Source organism: Apteryx rowi, unplaced genomic scaffold, assembly GCF_003343035.1.
Source record: "Apteryx rowi isolate R43461 unplaced genomic scaffold, aptRow1 scaffold_2, whole genome shotgun sequence".
In the NCBI taxonomy this organism is placed as follows: Eukaryota; Metazoa; Chordata; class Aves; order Apterygiformes; family Apterygidae; genus Apteryx; species Apteryx rowi.
This window is the reverse complement of record NW_020448307.1, coordinates 9,395,454-9,421,940: the sequence shown is the minus strand read 5'-3', so window position 1 is coordinate 9,421,940 and position 26,487 is coordinate 9,395,454. Positions and strand designations below refer to the sequence as shown.

The 26,487-nt window shown below is 45.9% G+C and overlaps 2 protein-coding genes across 6 annotated transcripts; both read right to left on the bottom strand.

The window, feature by feature from the left end:
* Positions 1–304: 304 nt before the first annotated feature.
* LOC112964728 (bromodomain-containing protein 8-like) lies at positions 305–10,365 on the bottom strand. Of its 2 annotated transcripts, XM_026063209.1 has the most exons (8): positions 8,964–10,365; positions 6,203–6,487; positions 5,608–5,814; positions 3,353–3,498; positions 2,695–2,781; positions 2,196–2,264; positions 950–1,180; positions 305–813 (listed from the first exon to the last, which is right to left on the bottom strand). In XM_026063209.1, the coding sequence occupies exons 2-8, from the start codon at positions 6,485–6,487 to the stop codon at positions 801–803; spliced, it is 1,038 nt and encodes a 345-aa protein (XP_025918994.1). In that variant the 5' UTR covers positions 8,964–10,365; the 3' UTR covers positions 305–800. The 2 variants fall into 2 exon arrangements, with proteins under 2 accessions (XP_025918994.1, XP_025918993.1); XM_026063208.1 differs by lacking the exon at positions 8,964–10,365 and having other exon boundaries at positions 6,203–6,584.
* An 81-nt stretch (positions 10,366–10,446) lies between these two features.
* On the bottom strand, positions 10,447–26,481 carry BRD8 (bromodomain containing 8). Of its 4 annotated transcripts, XR_003253058.1 has the most exons (22): positions 26,358–26,481; positions 25,575–25,644; positions 24,496–24,545; positions 23,247–23,369; positions 23,008–23,088; positions 22,479–22,543; positions 21,752–21,888; positions 21,104–21,319; positions 19,674–19,818; positions 18,263–18,472; positions 17,589–17,869; positions 16,626–17,075; positions 16,175–16,268; positions 15,915–15,961; positions 15,307–15,521; positions 14,902–14,994; positions 14,614–14,682; positions 13,726–13,903; positions 12,929–13,033; positions 12,024–12,068; positions 11,251–11,427; positions 10,770–10,862 (listed from the first exon to the last, which is right to left on the bottom strand). XR_003253058.1 is itself a non-coding variant. In XM_026063206.1 (21 exons), the coding sequence occupies exons 1-21, from the start codon at positions 26,378–26,380 to the stop codon at positions 10,803–10,805; spliced, it is 2,757 nt and encodes a 918-aa protein (XP_025918991.1). In that variant the 5' UTR covers positions 26,381–26,469; the 3' UTR covers positions 10,447–10,802. The 4 variants fall into 4 exon arrangements, 1 of the variants encoding a protein (XP_025918991.1); XM_026063206.1 differs by lacking the exon at positions 11,251–11,427 and having other exon boundaries at positions 10,447–10,862; positions 26,358–26,469; XR_003253057.1 differs by lacking the exon at positions 18,263–18,472 and having other exon boundaries at positions 26,358–26,469.
* Positions 26,482–26,487: the final 6 nt, after the last annotated feature.

Genomic DNA, 26,487 nt, shown 5'->3' with positions numbered 1-26,487 from the left:
TTCTGCGGGGATCCCCGGGGAAGCCCTCCCGGGCGGTGCCGCGCGGTCGGGGCTCCCCTGGGTCCTCCCGCCCGCCGGCCCCCCGCCTCGGGGCCCTTCTCCCCTGCGTCCTTCTCCCCTGGGTCCCTCCGCCCGCCGGCCCCCCGCCTCGGGGCCCTTCTCCCCTGCGTCCTTCTCCCCTGGGTCCCTCCGCCCGCCGGCACCCCGCCCCGGGGTCCTTCTCCCCAGGGATTTCCCCCCCTCCAGCCCTGCATCCCTTGCCCTAGGGATCCCCCCCAGCCCTCCTCTCCCCGGAGTCCCCGCCTCCAGCCCGGGGTCCTGCCCCCATCCACCCTCCCCTAGAGCTGGGGCATGGGGTACCTCTCCCCAGGGACAGTTGTGCACAGCAGGGGTATCAAACACAGGCTGGAACAAGGTTTCCCTTTACAACATCTGCCTTTACTGGCAAACAGCCCCAGCCTCCCAGACACTGGTGTGATAAAGGACATGGATGTCACAGGTCTGTGACCAGTCCTCACCCACCTGAGGCAGGACAGGGACCTTAAACACTACATCTACATCCAAACCTGAACACAGCAATGCTGTAAACATACAGTGAAGGCACCAAAACAACAGAGCTGTTCTGCAGCACCAAAAATTCATCAGTGAGACATTTTGATAGGGGCGGGCCCAGATTCACCTCAGCTGACAACGAAGATTATTTCCCCCCCCCTCTTTACTCATTGCAGGGATGCACTGCTTTTCCCAGCCAAGGGCGAAGGTTCCGCTTCCAGCTCACCTCCAAGCAACTGCTTTGTTCCCTATCCCATCAACCTGCCAAGCACCACGAAGGGGTAACTACGTCCGCCAAAGGCCATGGCTGCTGTGTCACCAGCCGGTCTCAGCCAGGCACAGAGCAAGGGAGACAACGCTGCTCCGAAAGAAACAGGCCTCAGGCAGGGTTTGTTACCTTCTCCCCCAGCCCAGCCTGTCCCCGGAGCACAGGAGGGCTTCGCCCAGCATCTGCAGCTGCTCCAAGACCTCTTGCTGCATTTCCACAGCCATGTGGTGTACGTGGTGGGTCGAGCTGTTGTACATCACTGCATTCTGGAACATGAGCATGAGGTCACGCTGGAACTGGGCACTGGTGTGAATGTGGCCCTTCGACAAGTTTCTCTTTATGCTGGTTAAATCCATGGGTCTACAAAAGACAAGGCATCCTTCAGGTTCTGCATGAACTTGCTTATTCTCTTTTCAGCGCGCAGCTATATTCAATCAATTTTATTGCTCATGACAGAAGGGGGAGAGTGAGAAATGTTTGTCTTCTAAGTCAGAGAAAAATAAGTTTAGCCAATGCGACACTTGCCATCCAATCAACTTGGCAAGCCACTAGCAATTACTTGTGAAAAAAGTTTGATGTTGAGCTCCAGAGAAGGCAAGTAGAGCGATTCTAGTAATTAGTCTTTGTGAAGTGAGCCCAGGTCTTAGTGGAGAAAGGAAAGGAAGATACTAAAATAGGTACCTATTAAAACCCCCTAAAATCGAATGGTGCCACTAGCAAAAATAGCAGCGCTGGCAAGTGGAACATGATGGGGAATAAATATGACTTCTCTTATTTTGACAGAATAAGAAAATGAATGGCTGCAGAGAGGACAACTGTGACCAGAATAGAATATGATTCAGCTCTGAAAAATGCCCTTAATCTATCTGGGAAATATTCTTATAATCCACTTCTCCACTGAAAGTAAAACATCTGGGCAGAAAGCAAGGGGCAAGGAGAGGGTATTGACTGAGGCACCTTTTCCCAACCCCATGGGGGTAAGAGAGAGTTGGGCTGCAGAGGTGAGTCCCCTACTCAGGCAGGGGGCAGGCAGAGCTGCAATGACTGTGCCTGCAATAGTGCAGTGCTGGCAAAGGACAGGAACAATCCATCTCAATACCGGGGGCAGTGCGGACTTCCAGGTCCTAATCACCTGGAAGGGAGTTTTATTAAAATAAATCAGTGGGAGACATTGTTGACAGCCAAGCTCTGCAGAGCAGAAGGAAACACCCCTACTGGTCTCCAAGGTCAAGGCAGGACAGAGGGATGGGAGGAAACACTACCATGTAGTGGGTATGGGACAGAGACCAGAGGCTGACCTTACTCAGTCTTTCCTGTTCCTGGTGTTGGGTACCAGAGAAAGCAAATCACCTAGAGAAGACTTCCACAAACTCACCTCTTCACCACGTCCTTGTATCCAGGGGCTTGTTTGTCTGACACTGCCTTCAGGAACGGGCCGCTGTATCTACAGRGGCAAGCACAACGAATGACCTCTGAAATGCCTCCAAGCAGAGGGTTGAAGACAACGTTGCAACAAGGACCTATGCTTGCCTCTCCCTGCTTGCCAATTAGCAACACCCAAAACTTCAGCAGCTGGCACAGCCAGGCCTAGGAGGAGGCTGAACCTCTTGCTGAACCTGGTTGTGGCAGGAAGCAACAACGGGGCTCTTGAGAGCACAGCAGCTGTCAGATTAAGTAGAGGAAGTAAACATGCAGAGTCTTCTCTCCAGCCTTGYGGCACACAGCTGTCCCTGCTGCAGTGACAGCCAGGGAGAGACAGGCCAGCCTGCAATGGCTGTCCTGAAGGGAAGGACAGGGCCTGGTGACATGGGAGCTGGAACTCAAGACAGCACGTGCAGGAGCCAGGCCAAGCCCAACCCCTCATCCCCACACACCTGTGACTGGCTATCATCTTCCAGATGGACAAGAGAGTCCTCTTGAAGAGCAAACGTTGCAGGGGGTTATCCCAGCTCAGCTGCATTCTGCAGAGGGAATATACTGTGAGATCATTCTGCTCAAGACAAAGGAGGGGACAGTTCCTCTGCTAATGCCCAACATGTCCACTTGGATAAAGCTCACAGATCCTTTGGTGTAGCTACTCAAAGCATCACGAGGCAAGATGGTGGAAACATGCTGCATCTGAATTCAGGACTTACTACCCAAGACACAGGAAGATGCAGGCCAATAGGTAGAAACCACAGCTAAGCTGAACAGCTCCAAAGAGCAGGATCAAGTTGTTGAGTTTTTTTATTTGGTTTCTCATCCCAAGAAACCACTTTTTTTCCTTTAAAAGGCAGCCCAGATAATCACAGAAGTGGCAGAGCCTACATGCAACATGCATACATCTGCCTAAAAGGGACTAGTAGTCTCTCTCACCCCAAAACACTGGTAGTCCCATACAGATAGCATAAATTACCTCCTTCCTTCCCTCCTCTTCTTCTTGGATATCTCACCTTCCTCAAGGTGACCTGGGTCATATACCTACCCTCACATAGGCCCCAGGAAACAGCTCTGTTATGCTACTTCTACAAGAGGGCAGACTGAACTACTTACAGCTGTGTGGAGGCAGGACTCACAGACCCCAATGGGGAGGATGCAGAGGTGCTATCTCTATCATCTTGATGCAGGGGCTGACTAATCTTCTCTTGTGGACACAGCTCACCTGCAGCTTCTTCCCCCAGTGCCTCTTGAGCCTTGTCCTGAATAATAGAGAGAAAAAATGAGAGACAGCTAAAATGGCAGCCCATCACCTGGAATCCTTTATCTACAAGTGTCACGTGAAAGGGAGGGAAGGAAGGTCCTTCCTTATCTTTTATAATTTACGTTTGCCTGCAAGAGCCCCCCTGTTTGAGGACTTTCCCTGAGTCAGTTTTGCAAAGTAAAAAGAATAAGATTTTATTAAAGCAACAGATACAACAGGTTTGGAATTGCTGTTGATAAATGCACTTGCTGCTACAAATTTTTTTTCTATGAGCTCAACCTAACAATTAAGCGCTTTCAATAATAATATATTTTCCCGGATAACGTACGACATTTGTTGGTAAGACTTGCGTCTCCGAAGAGGCGTCCCTGTTTGGGGGAGGGAGAAGGAGGCTCGCTCATCAGCAATCTCCAGTGAACAGGTCGGGGGTTCAATTTTCTTCCCTTCCAAAAACTTTAGTGAGCTCTCCTCTGTTTTATATTTGCTGAAGATGGGATGTGGAAGTGTGGCAGTCATACTTCATTGGCCAGATTGCCATTTGCGCGGTTGTTGGGGGTATGCCCCCCTTATTCGCATATCGTTATTTAGCAAAGGGCGTGTTTTTTAATATGGTAAGCAGGGATAAAGAGGTTAGGGGTACTATAGGTCAACAGTTAGTCTGTGAGCAGCAATTATTTTTTTGRGATGCAACCCTTTGTGGTTGGGGCGGACTGTGATACCTCCATATCGCTCCCTCCTCCACCCTGCAGCTGGAACAAGCTGTCTGGCCTTCACCAGCTAGTTCATTACTCATGCTGCAAAAGGGTGGTGTGCTTTGGCTGCCACGTACTGTTTTTCCTTTGTGCCCCCTTATCTTTCTCCCTGAATTCTCTCCTGATCCCACAACAGGCCAGCCTGCTGCATGCTCCCTTACTGCAGCCAGCCTCACATGGGAGCTAGCACTCTGTCCTATTCTGGAGGATGATGTTTGTCCTAAGCTCTTTGCATCTTCATCATGCTGTCAAGAACTTCAGTAACACCTGGGTCTGATCTCTCATATCATAACTACCTCTAACTAGTTCAAAGCATTGTGGTGCTGACTAGTCCCCAGCATTGTGTTAGTCCTCTTGTCTAGAGAGAGTCATGGATGAAGAGAGGACATCTGGGAGCTGAAGTAAGACTGCTTTGAGACACAGACAAAAGGAACCTCTAGAATGTAGCAGGGTTGTTTCCTCACAAACTCCCACGTTGAACATGACAGAGAACAGACTCAGCCAGCAAGCAGAATGGTGCTGCTGACATAGTGATCTGCCAGTACAGTGTACAGGGTGAAAGATGCATGAAGAGAGGATTTTTTAGAGTCTAAAAGTGGAATTACACTGTACAGGGACACCTGAGAATTCCTCAACAGGAGATCTGAAGCATGGAGCAGGCTCCTCAGAAAGAAAGTAGACATTGTGCTATACAGGGCTTTGATTACTGGTCAGACCTCTAGTGAATTGCCAGGAGTAACCCTGTCCTGGCTGAACAAGTAGAAATGACTTTCAGGGTTCCCACGCTTTCATCTCTTGTATCTAAGTTTGCAATGGAACAAACGTGTGTGGGCATTGAAAAAATGGCACTGTTCTTCCACTGCTGTTATGTTTATCTGTCTCAGCAACATCTTTCAGGCTGGTAAGAGCCCAGAGCTCCCTGGACAAGGCATGCACACACCCATGCTAGACAATGCCTGCTTCCAAGAGATGACGGTCTCCAGGAGCAGATGGTTATTGCTATCGTATCCACGTGGGCCTGCAACCAGCCAAGCTGTGTGCTGCATAACACAGCAGTTAGAGCAAACCAAGTGTTACCAGTTCTTCTGGTAATAAAAAACTTCTTTCCACTGCCAAGGAGCTCTTCCTACATCTGAGTGTTTGATCTGTAACAACCTTCCTGTTCATAAAGATCCATATTGATATATTAAAAGCATCCTTCCCTGCATACATTTCTTATGCATTCCCCTCACTCTGTCTCCTCCTCCCCACTTGGATCCTGGGACTTCCCCATCTCTTCTCTAGAGCTGTTTTCCTGTATGGTCTCTGTCTCTCATTCAGGATCTGAGGCTCTCTTAAGACCCCCTCTCCCATACCTCTCTTTTTGGGAAATGCTCTTTCTTATCTTCTTCTGCCAGGATCTGCAGCTGACTTTCTTCCACTTCTGAGACTGCTGACCCCATGGTCTTTTCTTGGCAGCTTGCATCTTCCCCATCATCCTGTTTCCCAGAGCCACAAAAGTCCCAGGGACTCTGTGCTGAATCTGTGCTGCTAATGCAGAGAGGTTCCATTAAGTGGGTTACCTGCAACAGAGAGGTTTATTGCTTCAAATTGTGAAGGCAAAAGGAAGAAGAAGTAAGTAGCACAAATGCTATTTTTGCTTTCACTCACAAATGCCTTCCATTTTTAGGACTCTTTGCAAAATCTTCTGATGCAGCCCTGTGTTATTATTACAGTGTCAATTCACCGACATCTCAGTACTCTAGGGTGAGCTGTGTTCTGGCAAAGCAGCTGCCTGCCTGCGGTGCCAGCTTTAAATAGGAGCAAGGGAACAGGGAGCAAGTGAACTCAGGGCATTTGCTCCTCCACCAGGATATTGCCATGCATCAGGATGGTGGAGACACTGAAAACTAGTATTTCAGGAGGGCCTGAGCCATGCAGCGCCCGCTCCTGCAATCCAAACAGACCTACCTCTGAGAGGAACTGGAGAAGGCTGTCCTGTTCACACTGTGTCTCCACCTTTTGGCAGTCTTCACTGTCATCCTCCCAGGGAGACTCACTGAACTCCTGCTTGCAGTCTTCCTCTTGGCTGCTCTCCTCTAGCTCCTCTATGGCTGTCTCTTTGGTATTCCTCCAGCTCCCCACTTCTAGATCCAAGCTTGAATCCCGGCTGAGAAGAGACTGGAAGTCACTGTTCTTCTCAGACTCGCTGAGAGACTCCGTCTCGGACCCCCAACACACCCAGGCATGGCCCATCTGCAAACAAACATAAAGAGAGATACAGCAATTTCTTTGTACCCTGGTCCAGAACTGCAAACTCCAGTTCATTTCCTGACATCCTCAGAGACCCAAAGTGTGGGGAAAACACCGCAAGGCAGGCAGCCTGCTCCCGAGCCTACGCTTCACAGCACGCAGCAGGGCTGCAGCTCCACAAAGCCAACTCATTTCTGAGCAACAGAATCTCAGGTTTTATAGTGCCCTTGCTGTGCTCTCCTCGTGCCTGGGGGTCAGTGGGTTACCATGCCTGGGGGGTGCTGGGCAGGTTTGGAGCATGCAGCTTTGTCTGATGCTGCTCGTTCAAAGTGCCGAAGGCTGCCAGCAGCAAGCACAAATGCTGGGGCTCCTGAGCTCGGGGTAGTTGTTGCGAACAATCAATGACCCCAAGGACAACTCACTGAAATTCCCTTTGCTGCTTGGTAAGAACTTTTTATATTGGATATAACTTATCGTAGACACTATAGAAACTTCGTTGTGACAATATGATTTAATTGGATGGTGGTTTCCCGTGTACCTGACCAGTAGAATTATAACCATGAATAGTCACACACTGACAGGAGACAGTTCTATACACGTTTTGGAAAATAAAAATTAGCACTCTTTTGAGAAGGAAGAAACCATTCATTTCAYCTTTGTTCATTAGTCTCTGCTCAAGCCTTTTCCACCGTATGAGTCCACTATGACCCCTGCAGAATCTGGGGAATTGGTTGCAGAGTCACAGTAACAACAGTAAATGGCTATTAAGAAAATCTGTGTTTTGCCACTGAACTCACCTGCCTGGATGCTGCACCTGTGGAGGATTCTAGGCATTCATCAGCTGAGTTTTTATTGCTTACAGTTAATTACGTGCAACCTAAATTTTCCAGGGTTTTGAACAAGCACATTTCTTACTGATTTCCTTTCAAATTCTCAGGACTGTTAGCACAGTTGCAAACCCAGACTACAGGGCATAACTGGGAGAAATTAAGAATCCACTGGGTTTGGGATGAGAGAACTCATTTGCTTATATTACAAACTTAATAACCAGAGCTAGGAGCAGAAAGGCCATACTTCTGAAACCCCTTTCAAAGTTAACTTCAGCAGAAGCAGATGAAATCTGATGAGGTAACAGATAATATTACCTGCTTTCAGCTTCCAGTTAAAGGAGTTGGGCAAACTATGATTTCATCTGAAGAGTAACCATGCCTAAAGCACTTTACTGCACGATCAGCAGAGCTGGGTGCACAAGCATAGCCAGCTACCACAGCTCAGCTAAAGAACAGAAAAGCCTTAGGCTAGGGTAATCCAATCACTTGTGATCATCTCTCTGAACTTCATCGGAGAGGGATAAGCATTTTAAAATCAGCAAGCTGAGATAACTTGGGCGTAAGCACTGATTAAGATCTTTGRCCTTATGTTCAGTTTTACTATATTTTGGGAATACTCAAGACGCTAGAGAATGGAAGAGCCGCATTAGTGCAGGACGAGCAAGATGAGTGAAATAATGCAAACCACTTAGTTTCAYACCAATTCCACACAAAATATAAGGGATAGAGAAATACAGAATTCAACTTTCAATGACGAACCGCCTGACAGACTTTACATAAATTGCCAACAAGGAATCATCATCTGAGGGGAAAGTTTTAGTTCAGTTTGCAGAGATTAGACACTGTGCAACCAAGAAGCTGTTAGAAGTAAAAAGACAGCCTTTAAACGGAATTTGCATGTCAAAAGAAGGAAAATGATAAAAGCCTGAACTCTAGCAAATGAAATGCAAAATCCACAGTAAAGCAGACCCCCCCCCCAAAAAAAAAACTGAAGAAGTTTGCTAAAGACATAAAGACAAATAACAACAACAAACTTCATCAAAAAACATCAGAAGCAGAACGCCTGCCAGATGATCAGCGGGGATGACACACAATCAGTGCCAACATCTCAGGAGAAAATAGGGCTAGTTGGAAAAACCAAATTAATCATCATTATCAGCCATTGCCACAGAGGAGATCATAAATATCCAGAACAGAGACTTTTTCTTAGGATGGGTCTGAGGGACTGCTTCTAATTAAAATGTCAACAGTGGAGGTTTTAGAACAATTTGATGGCAGGAGTAAACCTTAGAACCAGTTGGCATTCACTCATAAGTCCTAAAGAAGCTTTAGTATGACATGACCAAACCTGCCACTTAAATTATCCACAGCACAAGACCGGAAAGGGGCAATTGTGATGTCTCTCTTTAAAAAGGTGGACGTTGAGAGCTACAGCACAGTCAGCCTGAGCTCTGCACCAGACAGATTAGTAGAAAATATTATGAAGAACAGAATTAGTAGTCAGAGCATGAGATGATGAATTGGGAAAGAGGCTACATGGCTCTGTAAAGGAAAATCATATCTTAGATTTTTAATGATCTTAAACAAGGTCATTAAAGGCTCTTAAATTGCTATGGGACAAGAGGAAAGGCTCTTTGAAGTAAAAATACCTGGTTAAGAGAAGAAACCAAGGAAGAAATGAACAGCAATTCTTTCCATACTGAAAGCAGGTTACTAGTGGGACTGATGAAGGTCCACCCACATGCCGCAACTTCAGTTATTCAACCCAGACAAACACAGCGGAGGGGTTGCGGAGAAGACGGAGCCAGACTCCTCTCAGTGGTGAACAGTGAAAGGACAGGAGGTAACGATCACAAGCTGCGGCAAAGGAAATTCAGACTGGATGTAAGGTAAACATTTACTCCATGAGGGCGGGTAAGCACCGAAATAAGTTACTCAGTGAGGTTGAGGAAAAYCTCCATCCTTGGAGATTTTCAAAACTTGACTAGACAAGGCTCCGAGCAACCTGATCTACCTTTGAAGCTAGTGCTGCTTTGAGAAGCAAGTTGGACTAGATGATCTTCAGAGGTTCTTTACAACCTAAATTATTCTATAAAGCATCACAAAACAAAAGAACCCTGTAACTTGTGCCATGAGCTGAACAACCTGTAATCTCTAGAAATTGAGACCAGAAATTAGTGCCCAATTTCAAYAGTGAAGGGCAATTAACCTGTAAGCAAATCAAGCAAAGGAGTGGATTCTGCATTTTTAGCATCAAACGTAGTGTGACCGTTAGTGGAAATATACCTTAGACAAACATTGGACTCAACACAGTGGGCCCAACCAACTGGAATACAAAACCTGTGAAATGCGAGAGCTCTTAGTAGATGAGGTAACCATCCCTCTGGTCTTAATTGCAATGACTCCGGCTCCTGCAATTTGTGGGTCAGAAAGCTGAGCCCTGTGCACACTGCACAAAAAAAAGTGCAGACCACACCCAGCTGTTGCAAACATCAGGAAAGATCACTACCATTTTTTTTCCCTGGAAGGCCATGGGGGCAGAAACTATGTAAGTTTTGGCTCACAGGTCATATGAGCAGAAAAGAAGTCAGTAACTTGAGGATTGCCAGAGGGAATTCAAACTCAGTTAAGCATCCATGTTGCTGAGGAAAAGAACTGTAATCTGCCACAGAGAAACAGTTCAAGAGCTCTAATGTCCAACCAGGAGACGAGTACTGAAACCAGATACTGGCATGCCTACAGTTGCTGGAATGACAGATTTCACTTGCTTACCCCTTTCAATACTCTGGGAAAAGAAGCTAAGGTACACTCAATACATCAGTCTCTTAAGCGAGGCTCTGACAAGACTAGTATTTAATTTTCTGTGATTAGATCTCCTGGTGTATTTCATAACAACAGCACTACATCCTTAAACACTCAAAAAGGGAATCTTCCCCTCGATTCAAGAACCACGCACCATTTTGATAATTAACTGATGCTCTCTAATGTCAAAGCTCTGCAGTGCTTGTCTGCAACAGGGATAATTGGAAGCAAGTTATATTTGCAGATAGCCAAGATGGGTATGCACAACGACACAGAAGCAGGGTTCCTCACTACAGCGCTGTGATACTAAGTACACTGCACACCGTACACTGGATTTGTTCTCAGATTTTAATATACATACACATTTACACATCACTAGTAAAAATCTGTACACTTCACATTACAGTACATACGAGCCACCAGTTGCTAGCTAACACCAGAACACTGATGAAGCCCAAGACTACTGCCCTAGAACAGGCAGCAGGGCTAGTCTTCCCCTCCAGGGAAGTTTCTTTGGGTTACACATTCTGACGAGATATTGCTTTCAGAGGGATGAGCCAAGAAGGTGGAACAGGTCCCAGAAAGGAACACACAGCTTTTCTTCCTCCTCTGACAGTTGTAACAGCCTCTTGCTGGCACTCCAGCTCTGGATGCCAGGTGCTGGGTCTTTCCATCTGTCTGCAGCATCATTTCTTCATCTTCATGTCTGCCTCAATGGCACAGCGACGCCCTCTGGTGCCTCCGTCCTAGTCACCAGGTAAACAAAAGGGCTGGCATTAACAGAGAGAGTTATGAAACCCTAAATCCAATATGCTTCCTCCAGTACTCAGGGAGGCAAGGAATTGTGCATCTTGTAACACCTTTCCCTGCCTTCCAAACGGGAGAGAGGGAAGCTGTCCTAAGAAGGCCTGGGGAGGCCTGCCTGCGGACCTACCTACAAAAATCACTTGGGATACAACACAGGTGCCGGGATTTGCAGCATCTCTGTGCACTGCTGACAGCCAGGACAGAGAAGAGCACAAGGCTCTCACCCAGATGGATGTTTTTAGAGCCTGCACAGTGCAGGTTTTCTCACAAGTGACAGATTCTAGCTTGGCTCTTAAGATGGGAAGAGGAAACCGCTGACTAACCTACCTTATCAGCTGCTGATCCCTATGGGAAGTGATCCTCCAGTTGAGTGACCCTGGCACTAGCTCCCTAGCTTCTCCGCACAGCTGCTCTCCATGAGTAGAAGGCGAGCTGAGAGCTTCCTTTGATCCGCTTCCCTCTCCCTCTGGCTGACATGCTGACTCTCCCGGAGTACTCCTCTGTCTTTAGATATATGCGAGAAAAAAAAAAAACTCTCCATCTTCCTCCCCTCTCTCCTTCCCACACTCAAAAGACTTGGGGGTTCCCAGAAGGGAATAGCTTTCCAAACACTTCCAGATCACCATAGGCACAGATCAAGACATTTCTGCAGGATATCTTATTTGTTTTCTGGACCATGAATAATAAAAGAGTACGCAGCTGATTCCTCACTTTCCCCAGACCCTTTGTACTTTCTTGGAAGTGAGAAAGGGGCAGCTGTATAAGCACGAGAGATGTCAGAACTATAGTGCTGCACTTGACCTGTCTTCCCACTTACATGGAAAGAAAGCAGGAGAGAAGTTGTGGAAAATAGCAACGGCAGATGACAAAACAAGAACACTTGGAACCAGAAGCAAAGACTCAAGCCCCTCCCACTCACCCACGCTGAGAACAAGGGACTGAGATGTTTCTTCTCTAATGACCACGGTTGTACAGCCACCAAGTTAACACACACTGCTGCAATGCTAAGGATGCTGTGACAGTGCAGTGATCACCCAGGCAAGGAGCAGAGCACACTGCCAGCAGTACCACAGTGCCTGCTGCAGCCTTTCAATACTTACAAAGAGAGAGAGAAGGAAGGCAGGAGAGCCCATTGGGACACTGTCCTGTTAAAAGGCCAAAACAGAAGGACTTATCAGATATCAGATACAGAAATGCACACACCACATAGAAGCAATGCGCCCACATACATCAGCGTTAGAGAAACATATGCCCCACTCTCCTTCCCACATGGCAGCAGTCTTACGCAGCAGGAACATAAAAATGGACAAAAGAGGGATACTGAGAGAGTAAGAATGCTAGGAAAAAGATTTTCCCTCCTCAGCCATGGCAAGCTCTGGCCTACCAAATAACTTCTTTGCACTGTGCGTTCACACTTCCCACTACAGCTAAGCAGGCAGTCCTTGCTGTCACAATGTTATGTGCACCAGCTAAGAGCACCTGAAAACACCTGAATCAAGTCTGGGCATGTCTTTACAAATGAAAAAAACCCCCCAAAACTACACTGATTACTAGTTCAGATCAATGCATAAGTCAAAGGTTCTCTGGTGTGCTTTAAACAGCAGACCAGACTGCAGTAATTCCCCAGCTCTAAAAATCTCTGACTAGGAAACAAAGAACATGGACAGGCTAGTCTTCCAATTCTCTACACTTTCATCTTCCTGCTGTATCATGCCTCCTCCAATACTCTGCTCATTTCCCTCGTTTTGATCACTTGTTTTTAAAAATAGGGAACAGAACTATTGGGATTACAGAGATAACTCATGAAACCTGCCTCTGGGATAAAGTACAGCTCCAGAGCTGAAATCTAACTGAAGGACACATTTAAAGAAAGATTTCACATGAAGAAGCTGGAGCTATTGCGATCTTAAATATCCTACACATCTTTGATATAGGAACTTCATGTAGTATTTTGGGATTCTCCCAAAGGTATTGACTGCCCTTCCATAGGGTGCAGCATCCTCACCTTTTCTGAAGCATCTTGTTTGCGAGTGGAGTCTCGCCCACGCAGGCTCTTTGCACTGATCCCTGACTCCGACGTTTGCATGATCAGTTGTGTGGCCAGAAATTGCTGCATGAAAACCACACTCTCAGTTAAGATTTTCAGGCAAAACAAGCTCAGTTAGTGCTTGTCAGTTAGTATCACAAACCACGGGGCTGTGAATGATTAGGTCAGAAGCAGTTTCAGTTCCTTGTCTGCGCTCCTCAAAATAAATTGCTCCTTTGACCTCAGAAGCCACAAGTTCTGAAGGACTGTAAAAACCCAATTCAAACCTTGTTAGCCCTGCCAGTTGGGACATTCCACTTCAGCAATTTTAAATGGCACATAGTAGGAGGACAGTCTCAGAACACAGTTTCACATACACTTTAAAGGCAGCATAAACCAGCACAGCCACCTAAAGAAGCAATCTTGTCCCCTGTCGTCCCCCAATCTTGTTGCTTGTTTCTGCTCCTGAACCACACCATGGTTCTTGCTGGCCTGAGCATGTGTGTACCTCTTGAAGGGAACAAGAGTTGAAATTGGTCTGGGCTGAACCTGACAAATGTTTGGCTGTCTTAGTTTTAACTTATGCTGGTTCCACAGTCTAGTTCACCACCAGCACTTGAGCTAACACAAGGACAAGAAAGATGCAGGGGAGGGTGGGACTACTTCATTCAAAGACACTGCAAGTAAAGGTGTGGTCTTACATTCAGAAGTCTTTCCCATACCTATGAACCAAGGCACATGCTCTGCCCTGCACTGGCCTCAGTTCAGTACTTTACCTGGATTTGCTCCAGGACATCTCGCTGCATCTCCACAGCCATGTGGTACACATCATGGTCAGAGCTGTTGTACATAACTGCATTTTGAAACATCAGCATAATATCACGCTGGAACTCAGCTGTGGTTCGTATCAGCCCGTTCTCAATGTTCTTCTTAATGGTAGATAAATCCATTGGCCTATGAAAGAAACGCAGTCAAAATATTTAACTCCTTCCTCTCTCTTTTGCAAACAGAGCTGGGTCTGTGACATGTCTAGTTAGACCATCTACTCAATTTAGTAGCACCAGACCCAAATAAGTCCTCTTCCATACAGGTTATATTCCTGAGTTCCAAGGCCTCAGGTCAGGAGACAGGAGTTGTACAGCAATCACCATGAATGGTGACAACGCCTTCAGAGAGGCATTCGAGATCCAGGCATCGCTGAAGGAGACACTAGGGAGCTAGAGCTACACCCACTGAACTGTTCAGGAAAGAGTTCTGGAGCTAGCAGGGGATTCTGGTAACTCTTCCAAAAGAGGACATTACTCTTGACAGTAGAATAGCTGATTAAAGAAGACAGGTCTGTGGAGTTTCAAAGGCTAAATCCTATCCTTGGATAGAAAGTTGGAGAAGCAGACCATAGTCACGTACCACCTTGCTGATAAACAGTGTTCTGTATAAGTCAGTGTACTGAACTCTCTAAAGAGAGTGCCACATAAAGACTCTTGTCTGCTACTGAAGACAGCCTTTTCCTTGGGGAAACCTGTTTCTGACCAAATGGTGCTAGAAAGCAACTTATTTTCAAGTCCTGCAGTCTGAATGGCAGTTGAGAACCAAACCTTTCCTGTCAGAAATTGCTATATAAATATATAAGCGTTCTAGTGACAGAATACTGCTGAGCCTCTCACCTCTGCACAATACTGTGGTAGCCTGGTGCTATATCGTCAGTCACAGGCTGTAGGAAGACATTGGCATACCTGCAGAGAAAAGGAGTCCACTGAGTGCCCTGTTCTTGCTAGTAAAGGAGCAATCCTTAAATATTTGTTCCATGCTCTCATGTTTTTTTGCCTACTACCAGGAGCAATATGATTCACCATCTCCCAGTACCAAATCAGATCAGCCTCAGAGACAGGAGAGCGGAGGATTGCCTGGGATTAGTCATTTTTTTCTTCTAGTTCTCAAGACATCAAATTCACCTGTGATTAGCTGCTGCTCTCCAAACTAGCATGATGGCTTTCTTCCAGATCTTCTGGGCCTGTATTGCCTCCTGGTCCTCACTGCACACAGAGCTGAGAAGAAAAGAATGGGACTGCTTTCAGGAGTCTCCACACTGCCTTGGAGCAGAAACCTTATGGTTTATTCTGCCTTTGACACACCTACACTAATCTATGCCAAAGACAGAAAGAAACAGTGGGACCTGGTACTATGGTGCTGTCTGTAGGCTTGTGCTTATGAGTAAGGAGAACCTTGTGGCAGACAGATCAACAAATTCCCTCTTCAAACCCACTCAGTCAGCAAAACAGACACGAGAATCCCATGCTCCCTCCACAAAACAGCCTGGGGTTTGCACTGGTGTGGCTGAGAGCTTCAGTGATACTCACAACTGCGAGGAGGCAGGGCTGCTGGGGATGGAGTCAGCTAGCGTGTGAGACTGTAATGGTGCATTATGGACACTGAAGCCATCATCGCTCTCACTCACAGGGGGTTCGTTATCCATCTCCGATAGATATCCCTCACCCTGATCTTCTTCTTTGGGTTCCTCCAAACTGGCAGCCTCACTGGCRCCATCCTCATCATCCTCTTCACCCTGCCCATCCTGAAATACACACAGCACATAAGTCTGCACAGCCTGCTACAGCAATGACTCATAGCCTCCAAGGCAGTTATGGTTCAGCTAACAAAGGGGATTTTCTTACTATAGCTGCTGTAAAGGTGCTTTCACAAAATCCTAGTCACTCTGTCCTGCCCGCTGCTCCACCACACACACACACACACGCACACACTGACAAACACAGAAACACATCCACACACAGCTTTATAGGGTCTGAAGCAATCTTCCCTTTAGCTCCAACTTCAGACAGCCCACTCTCTTGTCAGTGCAGCAAGCTGAACACAAGTTTTGTTTTTCAGCAGATGGGAGCTAGAAAGCAGCAGCTGCGAGATATCATAACTACTGAACCCAAGATGACTATAACCAATTCAGAATTACCTTCATCTGACTCCTAAACAGGGCTTGGGCCTCTTCCTTCATTGACTCTGATAAAGAAAGAAAAGCAGCAAGGTTATGATTCTCCAAGGTAGTTTTTCCTACTTCAGCTCCTGTACCAATACTTACTATCCTGCAGTAATTACCACTGTTCCTGCACATATCTTCTTTTCTCCCTCCTCCCCGAAAACTGAACAAGATCACTAACATCTATCCAGCTAATAATGTTGCACATAAAAGATTTCCTAGCTGAATTAAGTTACCTGACAGCTCAAATTTGTGCTGAACATCAGCCTGTGAGGAGTCTTCACTCACATTTGGGACTTGTGGAGGGGATGAATCATCATCAGGTGGGGTCTGGAGGGAAGAGAAATGCACAAATCTAGATGTTTGTGTCAGCTTACTTCAGTGAAGGTGTGGGCACATCTCGCTCACCCTAACCTAACTTAAGGCAATGAGGTTCACTGAGCACCTTCCCAACAGCAATTCTGCACATGGGCAGGGGGAGATACATAAAGGCACTGCCTAGAGTAGAGAGCTTTTCCTGCAGATCAAACAGATCAGCAGCATGACCCCCAAGGAAACAATCAGTCACATTTATTGAAGGGTCACCTTCAAACCCAGCAGTCATCCTTTCTCTAAACTTCTCTCCTACCTGCCACAACTGCTCCTTTCTCCTCACACCATTCCCAGGCAGCCTCTCTGCTCACATACCTCTGTCTTCACTGTATTGGACACTRGGTCTTCTCCCTTGGCTGACTCTATCTCAGTTTCAGAACTCTCTCCTGCTGTCACAGATGCTCTTTGATCCTCTTCTATCTCTTGACTCCTAAGCTCTGGTGTTTCTGTTGCTCTTGCAGTTGCTGGTATGGGTTCCTCAGGGCCCAGCTGATTCTGCTCCTGCTCTGCAGGTTCTGTCTTTATTTCTGATCCCAGCTCTCCAATGCCCATTAGGTCTCGAATTCCCTTTGTTTCTGGCTCCTCACATTCCAGTCTTTCCTGCTTCACAGTCACAGACACTTGGGGTATCTGGGCCTGTTTCTCATGCTCCTGATGAATTGGGTGTTCCCATGGGCCAGGTAGGGCCTGAGGATCATCAGTATCTTCACAAAAAGAAGACAGAGCTTCAACAACTGCCGCATCCAGGACTTCAGGATGGTCTACCTGATTCGCAAAACACACACAGCAGTGCAGGTCAAGGTCAAGAAGAAGAATTTAAAAATAAATTCAAAATGTTATGTTGTAATGAGCCAATTTTGGAAGAAAAACCCCAGTGTACTGTGTTTACCCAGCTGCCTTTAGCAGTAGGACTCGCATCACTCCCCTACATAATATGCCTGAGATCTTGTCTCCCAGGGAGCTTTCAGTTTCAGAAATATATAGCTCCTGGAAAGTATGTCATAAGCAGCACTCGTCTGCCTGCCCAATCCATGGCCCAAACCCCACCCAATCTGAGGATGAGATTTCTTTCTGGACTCTGGAGTACCAAGCTAAACACGGCAGACAGTGGTGTCATAGGGTCATTCCCTATTGACCTGGACAAAGAGAGTTAGAATGTGCTTAAGATAGTTATTTCTTGCTTGTATAAGCTGACTAAACTGGTGAATAGTAATCACTTGAGATTAATCTAACTGGATGCGGAACAAAACGCACTGGCTCTCTACTTTGCCTGATTACCTTGTCCTCAATGATGGCTATAATGTTTCCAACAGTGTCAAAGTCCAGCTCTTCCCCGGTATAGGACACTGCAATATCCATCTTCTCAGCTAAATCCAGGTCTTCTTTCCCATCCACGCAGTGATCTTTGGAAGGCCCTGCAGTGCTGCCAGCTGCAGAACCCAGGCATTCTTTCTTGATGGAATCAATGATCATGGATATTTCACTGCTGTCCATGGACACTGTCACTGTATGGGAATCGGACACTGCCTCCATGGAAACACAGGCTTCTGGCTGGCTCACTGGACAAGGATGAGAGTGACAATCAGAGACCAGTCTGGTGAAGTCATACCCACATAAGGGAATACTGCAGTGGGTAAGACCAAGCACCAATCACACATATCCCAAGTCCACCCACAACAGCACTGCATAGAAAAATAAAAGACAAATATGGGTGACATGTTTGCTTTCCCACAGTAGAGACAAAGCGAGAATCCAGCCCTTGAATCACAATCTAGCAACATACCATTAGCACCCCACCCCCGCCCACCAAATCCTGTTTAAAACCCATCTCCAAGAGCACCATCTGTTTACTCCAGAACCCAGGCGTAAGCATCCTTTCAGAAACGATGGCGAGTCCGAGGTGACAAAAGCCCCAGCTGAGACCCTGCTGGGTGCGTAGTCCAGGAACGCACCTGTTGCTACACTTTCTGGAGTTGCAGCTGGTGGCACAACGGATGGTGCTGACAGCGTGGGCATCATGACAATGGTTGCCTGGGACACAGACTCTACTGGGGGTGGTAGGAGCTTAGCTGGAGGTTCGCTGGCAACAGCGGAGAAGGAAGCAAGAGGTGAGGTGAACTGTGCAGGACCAGCTTCTAAAAGCCGGGAAAGCGTAGGAGCACCTAACAGAGAGTAGAAGGGAAAAGCACATGAGCAAGAAGCAGCCACCACTGAAGTCCACAAAGCCACCACTGGGCTTTTCGCTAGCTGGTGGCTTCCTCTGGGGCAGGATGCTAAGAAGTACCTGCACATGGTCCCAAAAGCTAAATGGAGAGCCCACACCAAAATGCACGACTCCTTGGTGTGTGCAGTCTGAGACAGAACCATGCAGACTATGGGACACTGTGTTCAATGTAAGGCCTGGAGAAGCTAAGCCACACATGCAGAGAGATGCCCTTCCAAAGGCTCATCCCAATAAAATTATGGGAAAACTCAAAAACAGTGCTAAGAGAGCCACACAGGGTAAGCCAAGACAAACAGTTATCACAAGAGCCAGAAGGGAGCAGAGGGGATCTCTTTGCAGGTCCTGGAGACTTCCTCTTAGCTCAAAGGCTGCCACTCATCTTAATCATAATTTCTAGTCTGAATTTACTTAACCACCTCAACCAAATTAGCAGGACTTAAAGAACAGCAATGGATAAGGAAAGTGAGCTTATCCATTTGGAACTATATATGAATGAACGGCATAAATCATCAGTTGCAGACAGCATGACTAAACCACCGGTTAACATGAGCTAGAAAGAAACTTTACCTTAGGGATGTTTCTCTAGAAAGGTTCAATGCAAAGACTTCTGCACTGACCCTTCCACCCCCCTGTATGGAATTTATCTTGGAGCTCACAGTCCATTGTGGTCTAATCCTTAACACACCTCTGAGCTAAAGCAGAGCTAAAGATATGTGAGTCCTCCAGGTTCACAGGGAGCTGCAGTTTGACAAAATGAAAATCAGACACTAGACCCAATTTTTACCAACCCTCTCTCAACTAAACCTTTCTTTCTTCATTGAAATACCTGGTATTAGCCAGTATCAAAACCTGAAATTAGACTGGATGGACCAGGGTCAAATCAAGCCTAACTGTTTCAGTCATCTTTCAAGGTACCTTTTTTTCTGTAAAAATTAGAGTTGTCTTAAAAAAAAGGGGGGGGGAATACAGAAATTGCAATAGAACTCAAAGAAGCCCCCATACCAGCCAGGCTAGGTGTCTTCATCTCTAACTAGGATTCCTAAAAGAGTCTGTGAAATTATGACACATAACTGGAAAGTCACTAAAGCCTCAGGTACATCTGAAGGGAGAATTGTACAGGAAGAGTCCCTGTGAGTTACCTGAAGCAGCAGGAGATGCAGGGACAGCACCAGGTGCCGACTGCATTTCCCCACTGTGCAGCACTGGAAGGACGCTTCCTACCTCCAGCAGGACTCCTGAGCTGTTCATGTGACCAGAAGCCACTGCCATTTCGTTTTCACCAACCTGCCAAAGGAGCACACAACTGAAGTTCCTGGTGATTCTTTGCCAGATATGCACCTCCACAAATATATCCATCATTTGGTGTCTCAGCATTTCTTCTGTGCTTTTTGTCCAGTCTAGTCCCTGCCTGAGGCCTCTTATGCAAGTGCACAACATGACAGCTTGAAACTAGTTGCTGTTCTTCAGCTAAAATACAGTTGCTGTGTAATCCTCCTTTGAAGTCAGGCCAAATACATAATTTGCTCTACCTCAGTTCTTCTGTTCAAGAATCTTATAATTCTTGATTTAGTCTCTCTACCCCCTCAGACATCAGGGAATTATTCCTTTTTTGAGTTGAGGGAAACTGAAGCACCAAGATGGAAAGTAACTTGATCAAGGTCACACAATAAACCTATGCTAGACCTTGAAGCAGATGCAAAACAGCACTGTCGATACAAAGAAAACCCAATCAAAGTCTTCCACAGCCAGTCTCTTTTCCTCGCTTCCTCATACCTTACACTGCACCCTGCAAACATATAACCCATGGAGCCTTTAGGCAAGCTAACAAATAGAAAAGACTCCAAATCTGACTATAAAAAAAAAAAAAAAAGAGCCAGCAGCAATACATCTATTCCATTTCACAAGCACTGACACAGGGAGCCGTATCACAGGCAGGCTGATGGCTGCTACTTTCAGATAGGGCTCTGAACAATGAAGGGCAATGGTCACCCTTCTAATATTTCCAAAGTCACTAACACCAGCAGGGCCAAAACTGCTTGTCATCACAGTGATTTTAATAACTGTCTACAACCTAAACTAGCAGAAGATTGAGCTCATTTCAATACTGGTCATAAATTTTATTAAAGGACTCCCTATTCCTATGTTAAGACCTGTCTTGAATATTAAAATTCAACTTCCTGCCAAGATGTAAACAAGAATTGTGAACCCAAAGGAGAAAACATCAAGAACATCTCCATGGAGACTGACCAGGATGATGCCTACTAGCATGACCCCCTAGGGAGAATGATTTCCTCCAGCAGTGTCTGCAACTCCAACTCCTTATGACCAAGGGGAGCTAGTCAGTCTTATGTGCTGATCAACCTCTACAGCCCTGCACCCACAGTACCACTGGGAAACGGTCCCACCTCTGTGGCTCACGAGGGTCATTACATCTCTCAGATTTCACTTCTGTTGGGACTCTTGCAAAAACTGTATGTTTTTAAAAAGCCTTTGCAGCTCTCCCGTTTCAGTGGGAGAGTCTGGACCAGATTGTTTGTGTGCTTGCATATATGAGCAGAGAGCTCCATACCAGCCTGGGGCTTGTGGGCAGGAGACTGCCCTTCTTCAGCAGCTCTGAGAGCAGAGGGGAAGGAGGCGGAGTTGCTTTTTGTCCTAGCATCTTTTTCTGGGGTGAATCATCAGTGACTGGGGTCATGGGGGCATCCAGGGGAGCAGAGCCTGGAGGGGTGTCAGGGATTCCAATGAAGGAGGCAACTGGGGTGCTGGGCAATGTCCCTGGAGTGACCTGAGAAAGAGAAAAACCACACTGTTCAAAGCCACACTCCACCACACGGACTAGACCCACTTGCTCCTTCCCCCAAGAGCAYTGATCCAGCAGACCGCAGACACCTACTCCATTCACTCGCTACACCTACTCCAGGCAAATGCTTTCATCCTTTCCCTGCCCTGTACTACCATTTCCCAGGCACAAAGACGACTGCCTGGCCAACCCACAGGTGCCCCTACACAGCCTTTGATCCAAGCACCTGATTATCACAGACATCGAAGACGACACATATCTTGAACAGCACTGTACACCAGCCACACTACAGAACTACCGTAGGGAAAAGTCTGCAAAACAAGGCAAGGGCTTCTCCCCAGGCTCCTGTTCCCTGACAGATGCAGAGCCCCATGTCCCAAGCTGGTCCTTCCCTCTCGCCATGGGAAGCATCCTTACCCCAGGGCTGGCCTCGTCTACAGCAGGCTGAGACAGATCTCCCAGAGCATAGTCCCCCCCTGGGGAGGTTGAACCTGCAGGGGAGCGAACCATCACACCCGTTAATCGTCGTGGCGGATTCTTAATGGCTTGACGAGCTGGAAGAGAAGAGGAAAAAAGTGAGATTCCATGACTCCATCCTGGACAGCTCCTGAGAGCTACTTCTGTCTTTGTCCTAAAGGATCCTAGGGAAACAACAATTTCTATTATGGGAACTTCCTGCATCACACTAAGCTCAGTTCTCAAATACTACTAGCAATGGATAATGCACTTCAATTTCAAATTTCCCCAGCAGTCAGATATTCTCCACCTCCCACCACTGGCACTGAATTGCCCCAAGAACTATAAAATGGATTAAATATCAAAACAAACCTCTCTTTATTGTCACACAATGATTAAGAGGAAAACTAAAGAGATGAAAAGCCTGACATTCTAACAAAGAGTTTCTTGCTAATACTTCTTCCTCTTACACATTTTTTTTTATAGAACTTGTTCTCTTCTCAGAAGTCTTTGCATTTTTCCCTGTTACAAATACAGTGCTGGAACAATACAAACTTCGTTTGCTACTCCTAGGGTAAAGGAATTCCTCTTGAACAGATCTTAACAAGACTTAAATATTTCCCAAATGTTCTTAAGAACATAAGCATCTATCTGTGAGGAAGAGCAAGGAAACACATTTCCAGCTTACCCTGATAAGCAGCGTCTGTAGCCTTCCTCTTCACTTCTGCCTCCTCCTCCTCCATTTTTTTCTTTCTGTATATAGAACCAGAGCCTACTGTCACACAGCATCCTGCTGCCCTTTAATTCTTCCCACACAATCAGCTAACAGATCCCTGCCCCATAATCTCTAGGCAATAATGAACCGCCTTTGTGGGCTCAGGCTCAATTGCTCTGAGGAGGGAAGTGGAGTCAGAGGCCAGTCAGAGAATGCAAAATGCAGGAAGTTTCACTTCCAACTGACTGTTAAAACAGAAGAAGCAAACGTGGTGTTGCAAGCCATTACCAAGCTCTTTACTGAGAACTCCAAAAGATGTTCCCCATAAACCAGTGCCCCACAATCCAAATTAAGTCCACCCTTAGAAGCCGAAGCATCTTCCCAGCTATCCGGTATCTCTCAACCCTAAATGCATTGAGCAAGAGAAGTCTGCCAGGCACAAAGTGTCAGGGAACTACAATCTCAGAGGGAAGTGTAACATGGAAATAAGTAAATAACCCACATCATAATCTCATTGCACAGCTCCTCCAGTCTATTATCCATGTGTCCAGCCTGGATCAGCTCTGCATCCTTCTTGAGTTGCCTGTAATCAGGAAATCTTCTTACTTACTTGATCACTGAACAATAAATCCTAAGCAGCTCTTGTTCCACATGTTTTTACCCCGTGCACCTCCCCACCTATGCCATTTCTTCAAGACATGACCCTCAGCTGCACCACAGCTTAATGCCTCTACCAAATACCTGTATTTCTCCTGCGTCTCTTTAATCATTTTCTTCAATTCTTCAACTCGTTCTGCAGTCAGCTTTCGCACAATAACATCTTCCACAGTTTCAACAACCTCTCCCTTTTCACCACGTTTTCTCCTACAGAATAAGAGGAAAATAGAACAGCTCAGGCACGAAACACAGAAAATCCCAGTTCTCCTTTCATAAATGGCTGTTGTCTGTCATTCCKGCCACAAAAATCAACCTCCTCTTTCAATTTCCTTCAAATAATATTGGAAGGCACAATGTTCAAGGAATCTCTTCTGATAAATTCTAATCCTTAAATGTGTCTCATATTAAAAACTTCAGAAGATCAAAGATGCAAGCCCATTTCAGATTTTAAACCTGGAAATCAATCATTCAACTTCAGAAAAGCTTATTCTTATCTGTGATGAAACATCTACTTTTTCTCAATAACTCCACTAGGCCCTTTGTTTTTGTAACTCTACTGCTAGTTCATTCAGCACTATCATAAATACATACTTCTTTTAAACATCTTGCCTTCAATTTAATTCGATGTCAAGTCCTAACGCAAAATGCTTGAACTTGGAATGAGAAATATCTGACACCACAAAGCTGTGATGATAACACTGATAAGAAAACTACCTGAAACCACTGCAAAATAGACAACCATAACTTTTCACCTTCCACTTTTACTAGTTTTCTACTCTTTTTTCCATATTCTGAATTATAATTTTATGTATAATTTTATGTATATGATCTTCTGATCAATAAGACTAATATGCAGGGTTTTATTCCAGGCAAACAAACATTCCTGCTTGCTGCAATACCTCCCCAAACGCACACTGCAACTCGTATAAATGTCCCTGTGGCCAAGAGGCCCCAAATACCTTGCCATGTACTGGCACTGTAATGATAGTAGGAGTACGTGGAAGACATTAATAAACACATAGTGACCAGTTTTAGAACAATGTATTACTGAAATACCTCAGTCTTTCAAAAGAGGAGACCAGATAAAAGAGATATGGGAAGGATATTCTAAGGAATACTTTGGGCTTGCTTCCCAGCTGCTCCTCCCATTGAACCAGTCTTCAATATTTGCCCTACCCTAAACACACTGCCTGCCCAAGCCAGCCATCAAAACTGAATTTCCTCATTCTTGTACACTCCTCCTGGGCAACTACTATCAAGTGCTTTGCTGTAAGAACCGACAAGTTCCTCCAGAACTGCTGCGGACAGCCCTCACTTCAGACTTTGTACTCACTTAGGGGTCTCCGTAGTCTCCAAGAGCTCTGAATACTGGGAGGCACAGTGCTAAGAAGAAACAAAGAAAGTTAGATGACACCCAACAGTCACCATCAGCAAATGACTATCAACAAAGCCTTCAAGGCACTCACTCCTCCTTCTTCAGAGGTCTAACACTTTCTGGACATATCTGACAATCTTCCCCACAGTTTCCTCCATAACTACAATTTAATGTACCTCAACACGAGGAAGCATATTCCCTCCCTGCTCTAGCACTGCCCAGGCTGACCTTCAAAACAAAAATAAAGAAGAGATGCTCCCAAATATCAATTTACAAATTAAAGAAAAAAAACATGATTAGGAGCTGTAGCTGTAATGTATCCCTCTGTGAACATGCACCAAAAACGTTTAAATGGAGAAGAGAAGGTAGCATTATAACAAGGCTAGTTTCATAGCTTATCAGAACTAAGAAAACAGTAAGCAACACAGAAAAGAAAGAAAGAAAAAAAAGGCTTCTTCTTCCTTGAGTCTCTGAATCTCTTTCTAGCACTTATACCACAAAACTCTCTGGTGCCTGCCCAACAGCCAGATGCCCCAAAATACAATACAATACAAGGGCAACCACAAATTCCAGCAGCAAGGAATTCCACAACTTAATTATGTGCCGTGTTGTTTTGCTTTGAACCTGCCTCTCATTAGCTTTATATGATGCCCCCTAACTCTTGTACTGGATGAGACAGCAAACAGTTAATCCTTATTCATCCTCAGCATGCCACTTCTGATTTTACAAACCTCTCTCCTATATCCTGTCATCCTTCTTTCATATTGAAGAGTTCTAGCTTACTTAGCTGTCCCTTACATGGATGCCTTTGATCATCCTTCTTGTCTTTTTATAAACCTTTCCCAACTTTTACTATAAGCTCAAATTTAACTTCAAAAATTTAATCTGATTTAAACATAAAATTGATTAAAAATATTGTTTCTATTTTTTCCATTTTTTAACCAAAAAACAAACCAAAATAACAGTCTCTTAGGCAGCTGTCTTACATATCCACTGGAGAACTCATTTTATGCAAGATTCAAAAGCCAGTCCCTTACCTTTTGAGAAAACCAGTCAGGTGGGCGGCCTGGCTCTGCAAAAGGTTTGATAGCTCTGCTGACTGAGACCCTACAGAAGAGAAATGGTGAGCCACTGTCAACCTGTTTTCTACCACAACCAACATGCAGTGAAATGGTGCTGACCTGTCTCGATATTCATCACTCTGAATAGTCCTCATAACCACAGTAAACTTGCCTAGATGGAATTATGTTTGCGAATTATTCAAGGACAGCTTTAGGCCTCAAAAACATTTGCCTACTTTCAAAAACACACCCCCTCCCTTGCTTTGTAAAGCAAGTTTCTAGCTTCTGGTGACACTTTTACATTTCCACAACAAAAACTTTACTTTGGTGAGGGAAAGGGGCAGGAAAACAGAACCATGAGTCTAGAAGTGATGCTCAGGAACATGTTACTAAATGTATTTCTTGACCGCAGCTCACCTCATCCAATTTATAAACATGTTACTCTTCCATTGTTCTAATTAACACACTTCTGTTTTTACACAGTAGCTAGAAAACAAGAACAAGGACTTTCAAGGTACATCTAATACCCCCACGTTTGTTTTGAACAGAAAGTACGTGGAAAGCACAATGCTTTACGACTAGCCATTGCACAACCAACCGATGTGATGAAACGCAATATGCCAACGCAACATGAATCTGTGCTTCGCTCTGTGCGGTCTAGCAGCTATGTTGTACGTCCCAAAACAGAGCAGCGTGAGGCCGGGCAGCGCCCACAAGGGTCACGTCAGGGTCCGCACCGGGCTCTGCTCAGCCCCTTACCAGTTCTGGTCCCCGCTCCGCATGACGGACGAGGCCAGGCAGAGCTTCTCGCGGATGGACCAGGGCTCTGTGGGGCCGGCGCTCAGCAGCTTGTGCTCTGCCGGGAGAAGGGAAAAATCCACCGATCCGT

What these genes read in the sequence shown, in the direction of transcription:
- LOC112964728 (XM_026063208.1), bottom strand. Translation starts at nt 6,559, where the DNA reads ATGAACTGGAGTTTGCAGTTCTGGACCAGGGTACAAAGAAATTGCTGT. An exon ending in TTCTCCAGTTCCTCTCAGAG is followed by an intron (nt 5,815 to 6,202) that starts GTAGGTCTGTTT and finishes TCTCTGTTGCAG; the next exon opens with GTAACCCACTTAATGGAACC. An exon ending in TACAAGGACGTGGTGAAGAG is followed by an intron (nt 1,181 to 2,195) that starts GTGAGTTTGTGG and finishes TGTCTTTTGTAG; the next exon opens with ACCCATGGATTTAACCAGCA.